Source organism: Pteronotus mesoamericanus, unplaced genomic scaffold, assembly GCF_021234165.1.
Source record: "Pteronotus mesoamericanus isolate MK-2021 breed Mesoamerican mustached bat unplaced genomic scaffold, CSHL_Meso_final scaffold_36, whole genome shotgun sequence".
Classification (NCBI taxonomy): Eukaryota; Metazoa; Chordata; class Mammalia; order Chiroptera; family Mormoopidae; genus Pteronotus; species Pteronotus mesoamericanus.
The window spans coordinates 7,641,309-7,652,699 of record NW_026555313.1 but is presented as its reverse complement, the minus strand read 5'-3'; the positions used below and the strand labels follow the sequence as shown (position 1 = coordinate 7,652,699).

The 11,391-nt window shown below is 35.4% G+C and overlaps 1 protein-coding gene across 1 annotated transcript; it reads left to right on the top strand.

The window, feature by feature from the left end:
* Nucleotides 1-274: 274 nt before the first annotated feature.
* On the top strand, nucleotides 275-10,185 carry MMP13 (matrix metallopeptidase 13). The gene is made up of 10 exons (XM_054592632.1): nucleotides 275-394; nucleotides 484-725; nucleotides 1,421-1,569; nucleotides 1,748-1,873; nucleotides 3,883-4,044; nucleotides 5,428-5,545; nucleotides 6,533-6,666; nucleotides 8,493-8,652; nucleotides 9,302-9,405; nucleotides 10,085-10,185. The coding sequence occupies exons 1-10, from the start codon at nucleotides 275-277 to the stop codon at nucleotides 10,183-10,185; spliced, it is 1,416 nt and encodes a 471-aa protein (XP_054448607.1).
* The last annotated feature ends 1,206 nt before the right edge of the window (nucleotides 10,186-11,391 follow it).

Below are 11,391 nucleotides of genomic sequence, written 5' to 3'. Positions count from 1 at the left end.
CCACAGTATCCGTAAATATGCTGAGGCCATTTATTTTACCAGATGGTATTTGAGACCCTGCTGAAATGAGAGATGCCCTCATTTTATATTTCCCTCAAATGCTACCACAAACCACACTTCTTGGGAGAAAAAAAGTCGCCATGTAAGCATGTTTACCTTCAACTGACTAGGAAGTTGAAACTCGTCCATAAATGATGACTCACCATGGTAGGCCTATAAAAGTAAAGGTGCTTGTCCGTGGTGAAGCAGCAGCCTTCAGGCACAACCATTCAAGATGCATTCAGGTGTCCTGGCTGCCTTCCTCTTCTTGAGCTGGACTCATTGTTGGCCGCTGCCCATTCCCAGTGCTGAGGATGATGAAGATTTGTCTGAGGAAGACTTCCAATTTGCAGAGGTATGAGTATCTTGCCAGCCCCAATGGTGTGATATAAATCATAAATGCCCTTCTATTTTAAAAGCAGGTCATTTTGGTCTCTTTTCTAGCACTACCTCAGGTCATACTACCATCCCCTGAATCCTGCAGGGATCCTGAAAAAGACTGCAGCAAACTCCATGGTAGACAGGCTCCGAGAAATGCAGTCTTTTTTTGGCTTAGAGGTGACTGGCAGACTTGACGACAACACCTTAGATATCATGAAAAAACCAAGATGCGGGGTTCCTGATGTGGGTGAATACAATGTTTTCCCTAGAACTCTCAAATGGTCCAAAATGAATTTAACCTACAGGTAAATCATAAGCTATCTTCCTTTAATTTTTGTTAGTTTTTTATAGTATTAAATGTCTACTTTTCAGCATAAGCTTACAGTGACAGAATATGTATGGTCCCATTTTTTTAAAGATAGGGCTTAAATATTTAACTGGAAGTTAGTAAGTCCAGGAATAACTAATACTGTTGATGAAAATACCTCATAACATCAATTATTGTTACGTTAACTGGTGTTATTTTTTCATTGGAAATCTCAAAGTATTTCTTTTAGATATGAATCAAAATAGAAATAAAAGTAGGTTTCATAAAATTTGCAAATGTAGTGCATCAGGCCTATTTATTATAACAATGCTAAAAAGAGAGAGTTCTACTCTCTTAAGGAACTTTATAGAATTAATTTATTTACTTAGGCTGTAGCAATACAATTCTAAACTCCCAGCATGCAATATAAGTTTTATTAAATATGTGAATACTTTAAATTTAAAATGCCAACTGGTAAGATATTTGGAGGTACTCAAAATGTCTGAATGAATTCTTTATTTTTAAATCTCTGTATGACATCATAATTAATAAGTTCTTTAAAACAATGGACCTCTAGTAGAACTATTAGAGATACCATTGCATTCTGAGTTAAAGAGCTGTATTCTAAGAAAATATATTCTCAAATAACTTCTACCTTCTAAAAATTTAATTGACACTTTTTCTATTGACTAGAATTGTGAATTATACCCCTGATATGACTCACTCTGAAGTTGAAAAGGCATTCAAAAAAGCCTTCAAAGTTTGGTCTGATGTGACACCTCTGAATTTTACCAGACTTCACAATGGCACCGCTGATATCATGATCTCTTTTGGAACTAAAGGTAATGATTCAGAATCATTTTTGAAATATTTGTATATTCTGCACTTTAATTGGCTCTATTTTAAAATTTATTCTTTAAGCCTTTCATTACTTTGTACAGAATTCAACAAAAATTCACCAAGCTCCTGTGCTAGGCACTGCTGGGTATAACTAGATTATTAACTCTTGCTTTTGTGTAGAACATGGGGACTTCTACCCATTTGATGGGCCCTCTGGTCTGCTGGCTCACGCTTTCCCTCCTGGGCCCAATTATGGAGGAGATGCCCATTTTGATGATGATGAAACTTGGACAAGTTGTTCCAAAGGTAATATTTCTTATAAAGATATAATTAATGATTATTAGATTAGATTAGACAATGAATCCATTGATAAGAAGTTAAAAAACATATGCATTATGTGTAAATACATATAAATTATATTTGGCATTTGATATTTTCCAAAAAGGTACAAAAGTTTATCTTATTCTTATTAGTCTCTACAGTGACATTTCTATAAACCAATGTAAAAACATTAAAAGCGAGCAAAATCTGCCTAGTTTAGTGACTTGAGGGTTCCTAGCTCACTTTGTTTTTCTGTTGACCAATATGTTGTTATTGTGGATTACCTTTTGGTCTGTAAGTGCAGATTATTACAAATATTTATCCTAAAATAGCTGGATATGCAGGTCATAGATGAGTTGATGTGAGTTTAAATAATTTTGTTTTGTTTTGTTTTTAAATTTCTACCCTGGTAGAAATATTAAGGCACAAGCCCAGTCAAATTTCTGTTTCCTGTTATATGAGTTACCTGTTTCAGACTTGTCTATATCACTCATTTTATTCATAGCACTCTAACAAACCAAGGTAGTGTCTTACTCCAAACAGCATGAAATGGACAAGATGAAAGTTGTATTTACAAGAGAAAAATGAAACTGAGGGTTGAATAACTTCAATCAGTATTTGAATCTTCAAGGCTCTAAAGAACTGGAAAAGTTAATTTTGGGGAAAAAAAATCAGGTTGTTCCAACTATGACTTACGGTAACTTTGAAACTGTACTGACCCTGAGTTGTAACAGTTAGAGGTAGTCTTTATAGATAGTTAATTTTTATTATTAATTTAAATTAAAAGAATTTTTTCCAAGAGTAAAACTGGGCCTTGAAAGATCAGTGTCTCAATTCCACTGCCTCCAACCGGTCTTTGGAAGGAAAGATGAGAGTTTATATATTTATTTTCTGAGTATTTCACAGGTAAGAACAGTTTTAGAAAGAAAGAACAACATTTACTGTTTTTAAGATAGAACCAAAATAAACCTCAGTTTCAGGTTTCTGCATAAATTCTGGGTTTGAAATATTTAATAGAAATTAATGAAAATATCCACAAATAAATCAGGATTAACTTTTCAGCTAAAGGCCAAATTATTCGTCACTTAGATTATGTGAACTTTGATTGCTCTCATGATCTGCACAATTTGCTGAGTTATTTATACATTTTCTTGATGCATAGGTTCTGATAGCAAAGGGTATTTATGGTCACATTGAAACCACTGGCTCCAGTTTTCTTGTGTTCTTTCTTTTAATCTTTTTGTCTTTTTCCAATTTAAAATACTAGTACAGTGTTAGGTGGCTAAAAAACTGGTGGAAAGAATGAGTAGAGGAAATAATGCAAATATAGAATTATAGTCTTAAAGTAGAGGTTAGTTGGCCAATCCTTTTCAGAATTTCTGTTTCTCTGAACTCTAAGGTCTAGAGATATTCTGAAAAGGATCCTTTGGGTGGAATTTGTTCCCGAGTAGATTCTCAGAGACCTATTCACTGCATTCTCCATCTCTGGTTATCATCCTTTTGGATGCTGCCTCCTGTTTAGATGATGTTCCAGGCAGCATCCCATATACAGGATGGGGAAAAAGTAGTTGTTCATATAGAAAAATAATACGATAATTAATAAATAGTAATACAAGAATAAAGTCTGTTTCACATACTCACTGCTGTAAATCCGTGCACGAACCCTCACACAACACACTTTCCTCATCTGACCTGAGGAAACAGAGAACAAGTCAGGACTGCTAGTAAATTCTTATTGATTATAATTATTTGGGAGCAATCTGTTGCTATTCTAATTACGTAGACAACTATAGTGAGAGCACTAAGTTATTTATAGAGATTAAACCAAGTTTTGAATCTTACTTCAAGCAACTGAATGTTAATTTTAAAAAGTGAGTAAAATAGCAAAGGAAGGGAAATAATGATACACAAGTCGGATGAGGAAAATAGCGTCTCCTTAATTAACTAGTCATTGGAGGACCTTATTTTCTCCTTGTGCCTTTGCTTTTGTTCAGGCTACAACTTATTTCTTGTGGCTGCCCATGAATTTGGCCACTCGTTGGGTCTCGACCACTCCAAGGACCCGGGGGCACTCATGTTTCCCATCTACACCTACACCGGCAAAAGTCACTTCATGCTTCCTGATGACGACGTGCAAGGGATCCAGTCTCTCTATGGTAATTCTTCATTTATCATCTTAAAGGCAAAATAGATTTATACATTTATTTTCTAAATTATTAGTGAATTTACCATTATTACTTTTGCTCTTGTGGGATTGTCACTAAAACCTGAGACAACATGCCCATTTATATTTTCCAAATCGACCTACCTGCTCAAGTAGAAATAGTCTATTCTCCAAGGTTTTTATAGAATACAACTCTTTATATTTGTGCTTTTTACATTGCAGGATACATTTGATACCCTCAAAAAAACCTCTGACATAAGAAAAGAAAATATTTTATCCCCCATTTAACCAATGAAAACACTAAGCCCTGTAGAGTTTAAATCACATACCTACAGCTGGGGATGAAAGTGGTATCTTAACCAGCTTTTGTAAATCCTGGGCATTCTTTCAGCCACTCCTGTTTGCCACAGTATAAACCATTCAAGTGGCCTGTAGTAGTTTTCAATCAACATCTACATTGACTATTGTATGATTCTCTTCCTTTTTTCCTTCCAAATTGTCAAAAATATTTATAAAGCAATTAAACCCAAACCCAAAGAAGCAATATTACCTGCCAAAAATAGAGTTGAAGCCATGGTGCATGGCCATCAGTGTAAACACTTCCAGGACACAGCTCAGAAAACTTGCTCCTAACACCCAACCCATTTTTCCCTCTGGATTTAAAACGACTGTAGTAGCTAGTGTAGGTTTGGACAAGTGCTTTGCAGTTCTTATTATTTCTGCAATATTGTGACAAGGAGATTTGATAGAACCCATGTGAACTAGATAGAGAAAAATCAGTTTAGAATGGTTACTGTGTACTGCACCCCTTTTGCACTCATGTGAGCTGGAAAAGTTACAATCATGTGGCAAATCATAGTGTTGCTGAAAGCCTGACTCTGGCTTTTCACTGAGCTGCAGCTGCACTGTGGTAAACTGGTAAAGCAACATTAGCTGATGTTGACACCTGGAAAAACAGGCAAGAGAAAGAGCTAAGGTAAGGACTCCCACAGCAACAATGGGCCACCAGAAATAGCTATAAGCGAATGTGTTTCTCCAGGACCGTCTGTCACTAGGTTGTGCGAAGTACGGGGAAAATTTCCTCAAAATCCCCTACCCCCATTTCTGTCATCATCCTCAGGAAACCCAAGTTTGTACTTCAGATGAATCTCAAAGGGTCTTGAAGGAGGAAAGCAGAAGGGGAAGTCCCACCAGCAAGACCTTGGTAGCCCAGGAGGAAGGAAGTGGGACTACATGGCGTTTGGAACGTTGTGTCTCTATAAGACAGGATTTACTGCCCTCCCTGGAGGCAACCCTCCCTGACTCTCCATCAGCAGCACCAGGTCATCCACAAGGTCATCCTCGGTAACTCCCTTCGTTTATTTTATGATTGCAGGCCCAGGAGATGAAGACCCCAATCCTAAGCACCCCAAAACACCAGACAAATGTGATCCCTCCTTATCACTTGATGCCATCACCAGTCTCCGAGGAGAAACAATAATCTTTAAAGACAGGTATTCTTGACATTATTTTATAAAATCTGCATGTAACAAACATTTGTGAAGCTGTGTCTGCAGATTACCAAAACATCCAGTCACTCTTCCAACGGTGCAGTTAACAGTGAAAATAGTAGAACATTGAGCAGTTTATTTACCTACTTCAGATGAAATAAATGACTAATGAATCAACATTTTACTTTTCAACGAATAACCTTGGCATTGTGCAGATAGATTTATACCTTTGGTATAGTCTTTTTTAGAAAGATAATCAAGTAAATATATAAATCCAATTTATTTAAAAACACAAATATAGCAATTGATTGCTGTATTAATAAACTGTTACTCATAATGTCCACATGAATTCCTTTTGGTGTGGAAAGCTTTGCACTGGTTACACATGTGGGACAATGAGAGGGGGAGTGCTTTACATCATAAACCTGTAGGCAATGAAAAGTGAAATATTAATTTTTAATTTTGATATGCTTATAAGCTTATTTTGTTCCATTTATTCACTCATCAAGTCATTGTTTCCTCATCTGTGACCCATGAGCATGTCCACCTCCCCCATTATGGCTCTAGTGACACTATGCTATACTGCAGGTATTTTCTCATTCAGGTTCCACAGGCCATGAGACCTTGGCCAACATAGTTTATGTCACTCCCGTTTCCTTGCCAGAGCTCTATGCAGGGCCTGGCAAGTTTGCTTGTCACTTGCAAGACACACAAAATTGAGCAAAACACGGTCTCAACCCATAAAGGACTTAAACAGCCTTTCACAAAGGCTCTGTGAGACTTTAAATTTTAATAGTTTAGGCTGGAGTTAGGATAGCAACAGCTTGGTTAACTGGCACTTAAAGGGAAATGGAAACCTTTCCTCCTTCACAGGTGTTAGAGAATGGTTATGTCTAGTTTATCTGCATTGATGTAGAGACAGGTAGCTAGCAGGATACAAAAACTGCACTTACAAAGTGAGAGAAAAGTGTATTTTCATTTTTGTGTTAGATTCTTCTGGCGCCTGCATCCTCAGCAGGTTGATGCGGAGCTGTTTTTGACAAAATCGTTTTGGCCAGAACTTCCCAACCGTATTGATGCTGCATATGAGCATCCTTCCCATGACCTTATCTTCATCTTTAGAGGTAAGCCTTCCACTGACAAGGCCTCCCACATGTTCAAGGTAGGTGGGGATGAACTTGGTGCTACCAGAGGCTTAGTAAAATGGTCACCCCTGAAAATATACCTAAATTAAGAATCAAGTATAACAAAATGGAATACAGAAAGCACCTGAAACCTTTCTATCAAGTATCCTCAGATTTGGCAAGTAAAAAGTCTACATTAGTATGATAAATATATAAGGCTGTAATAAATATGAGGGGGACCCAAAAACTGGAATTTATTTATGAAAATTGTGTATTTATTCTTACATGCTTAAACTTCAACACCTTCCAAGTACTCTTCTTTTGATGCAATTCATCTATCGAGATGTTTTTTCCTTTGCTCAAAGCAGTTTTTGAACTCTGACTGATGCCTTTTAGTGCTGCTGCCGTTTTTTTGTTTCACCTCTTCCATATCAGCAAAACATTTCATTTTGAGGACTTTTTTTTATCTGCAGAAACAAAAATTAGTTGCTCAGGGCAAGATCGGGTGAATACATAGGGTGAGGGTCATGATATTTTTGGTCGAAAACTGCTGAACACTCAGTGTGGTGTGGGCAGGCACGCATGTAAATCATCCGTCATGAAATGGGCAAATGAATTCACTGAAGCTGAACACGGCTCTCACAACAATGCAGCCTGGTGCACTGATACAGATGGGCTCTAACCTGGGAGTGGGGGAAGCTGGTACTACAAAGGGCCTGCTCACCAGAAGATAATCCTGGTTTTTTCGAGTCCCCCCTTGTATGTGATAAATATCTACTCTTTGTTTCACAGCAACCATGTCAGTTTTCCTATTTTCTTTTAAAATTATTTACAGCCCTGGCTGGTGTGGCTCAGTGGACTGAGGGCCGGCCTGTGAACGGAAAGGTTGCTGGTTCTATTTCCAGTCAGGGCACTTGCCTGGGTCCTGAGCCAGGTCCCCAGCTGGGGGCTTGTGAGAGGCAACCAATTGATGTATCTCTTGCACATTGATATTTCTGTCCCTCCCTTTCTCCTCCCCTTCTCTGCTCTCTAAAAAATATTTAAATAAAATATTTAAAAAGTAAAATAAAAATTTTTTACTGAGTAAGCACTGTAACAATGTACATTTTGAAAAACTGAAAAAATATTATCCATAATTCCCCCTCCTAAAAAGTCTATTTACCATATTTCATTTTCTCACTTTCTTTTCTAGTCCTTCACTATAGGTAACATACATTTTTAAATGTTTATATTAATGTTACATATACATTTTAATATTCTACTTGTAACCTTCACACAAAATCATGAAAAATTTTCCAAATTGTCACTCCACCTTCATGATTATAATTTATAATGGTTACATAGCCTTCGACTGACATTGTTTCTATTGGTTGACTATTATAATTAATGTTATAATGAAGTTATTTTTTAGAGGTAGAAATAACAAATTTTTACCTCATATAAAATTAGAGTTTTTAGTCTACTTACTGTTCCTGCTGTGCTTCTTATTCATGCAAAAATCTTAATGTATTTTTCACGCAGCTTTAAACTTAATATCCAGAAGTAGTGAGTTGCCAAATTAATTGTTGTATTTGGTTGGCCATATTCATAATTAGGAAATTAAAACCTTAAGTCATATTTTTGTTTGAAGAATATTCATATTTCTACATTTCATAAACATGGTGACCACCAACACTAATTGATTTCTAAATAATTGATTATTGACCACAAATATGAATTTATTTCTAAATGTATAAGATGAGTCTTTCTTTGTTAAAGTAAATATGTATATGTGTGACTCCTAGTAGATTCTCTTGGATAATAAAACCATCTTTTACTTATTCTAGGAAGAAAATTTTGGGCTCTGAATGGTTATGACATTCAGGAAGGTTATCCCAAAAAAATATCCGAACTAGGATTTCCAAAGGAGATTAAAAAGTTAAGTGCGGCTGTTCACTTTGAGGATACAGGGAAGACTCTCTTCTTCTCAGGAAGCCAAGTCTGGAGGTACGGCAGCCACACTTGCTGACCCATTATCTTGTGTCATAGAGGCAAAGTGAGTCTTGGACATCTCTCACTACTTTAAATTATCTCATGCTTTATTTAATATGCTAAACCCGTCGTATTAATTTCCGTACTGTGTCATCTCCTGCAGGCAGCCTCTCAGACAGAAATTTTGAAGTTTCAAGTCCTCTTGAAAATACACGTATTTATATAATTCTCACCTTATCTGAGCCATTCTTTTCTTCCTTAGCTGTTTGTCATAGCTCAACTGTGCTAAAGCCATCTCTTTTACACATAATGGGATACCAAGAGAAAATTGTTCAATGCATTAATATATATTGATTTCATTCCCAGAACATTTTCCTAATAACATACTTTTACAATAGATATGCACTTTGTAAAATGGAAATGAGCTTGTAACCGTCTTTACAAGGATGACCTTTAGGCAAGTCAAAAAATACTCACCTAACATGCACTAAACACTCAGTATTGTAATTCCTTATTTTAGAAAGCTACGAGATGTTTTAAATGAACTTAAAATTTTAAAACTTGTCAATTTTGAAAAATGCTATTGTATCCATTGTATCATTTTTAAGGTAATTTCTAAAAAAATACAACCTACTTAAGAGGTTTTTTTTTTCTTATTATATAGCTATGATAATACTAACAATAAGATGGATAAAGACTACCCCAGACTCATAGAAGAGGACTTCCCAGGAATTGGTGATAATGTAGATGCTGTCTACGAGAAAAATGGTAACTAAGTTCATTGTACTGACTATAATGGAGGGTTTCTGCAGCTCCTCAAAATCATTTCCCTTATAAAAGGTGTTTATGCAGGACTTAGGTGTGATAATCCATGTATGGCACTTAAGAAATTAGTCGTTCCTGTGTGACTACATCCACAGACAGCAAACAAAAAGAAATACTATGCATAGAATAAATGAGCATTTTACTTAATGATTGCTAATCTTACAAATAAAAGATGCCCAAACTTAGCCATTATCTTAAACCACACTTAAAGGTGCCAAATGCAAGGAGTTATTGCGATAATTCAGATCAAGGCGGGGAATTTATATATGAAGACCAATGGTTATCATAACTATATAATGGTTTTTACTTTAATTATGAAAAGAGATATTATCCCTAACTTACAACAAATAATTAATCAGTACTTCAGGCATCAAAGTGAGAGCTCATGGCAAGACAACTAACTTGAGGTAATAATTTAGGAGAACTGGGAAACTTTACACCCTTTCCCCCCCTTAAACTATAAGCAATAATTAAAACATTATCAGGGTTTATAAAGATAAATAAGATAAACATTGTCATGTTAAAAAAAAAGTGGGATCTAATAGAATAGACTTTTAATGGTAGCTGGAATAAAGCCTTATTGTTTTAAAACTGAAAACATTTTTTGCTCTTTTCCTTATAGGTTATATCTATTTTTTCAATGGGCCAATACAGTTTGAATACAGCATCTGGACTAACCGTATTGTTCGTGTCATGCCAGCAAATTCCCTATTGGGGTGTTAAGTGTCTTTTAAATATTGTTATTTAAATCCTGAAGAACATTTGGGATAATACTTCCAAGGATATGGGAGGGAGAGGGTAGGGATAGGGAAAGATATCAGGGGAAAGCTTCGTTCTGTGAACAAGCTTCAGTAAGTTATCTTTGAGTACAAAATAGCTGTATATCTATGTGTGGCTGGAACCACAGTGAATTTTCAAATAATGAAATTCAGTATCTCTAAGGATCATTTAATTCTTGTGTGCTATATAACAGCAATTATTGGTTATATTTCTCACATCAAAAATGGAACATATGGTTTCTCAAAGAGACTTGATATAATTTTTAACATATTTATAAGAATATTTTGCAAAGGCATAAAAGTAAATCACATTTATGTAATTAATAAATCATCTTTGTCAAAAAGTATTAAATAGTATAAAAATAGAATTTGGGAAACCATATGGTAGCTATAGAAGAACAAAGATAAACCAAAGGGAAATGTCTGTCTGTAATAAATACATTGTGAACAACTTCACAGAAAAATATTATGGGTTTTGCATTGAAAATATTTGTAACATTTGAAAATATCATAGACACTAAGGACATATCAAAGTCACTAAAGATAGGAGACAGAGACTATTAGTGAGAACAGTAGATGTGACCTTTGGATTCCGTTTAATTTTCACTTTTGGCAATGGCTCAGTGGTTACTCTCAAAGAAGACAAATGTTTCTTTGCATACTTACAGAAGAGAGAGAAAAGTCTCTCTGTATTGAAATATTTCAGGTCTTTCAAAAATATCAAAGTAAAGAATTAAAATTGTTATCAAAATGATCTAAGATCATAGCATCACTTTCTCATAAATTATCTGATTAAGACTAAAAGTAGCATATTTACCCTATTTTTATCACGATAATTGTTTGAATTGTCTAGTTTACCTGAGATATGTAAGCTGTACTATATCTGTAATGTATTCATATATTGGAAGGGTATATATTAAAATAGAGACACTCAAAATAAAGAAAATGGATTTAAATAGATTGTGGTCCTCTAAAGTGGACCACAAGGCAACAGTGACTTTTTTGGTAAAATCCCTCAGTACCTTTTACAGTACCTAGCACTTGGCATTTATTGAATATATGAATGGCAATTGAGGGAAGAATCACTGTGCAAGGAACTTTGTAAAAACTCAGGCAAAGAAAAAAAGTGTGTTATATTTGCAAAATGTAT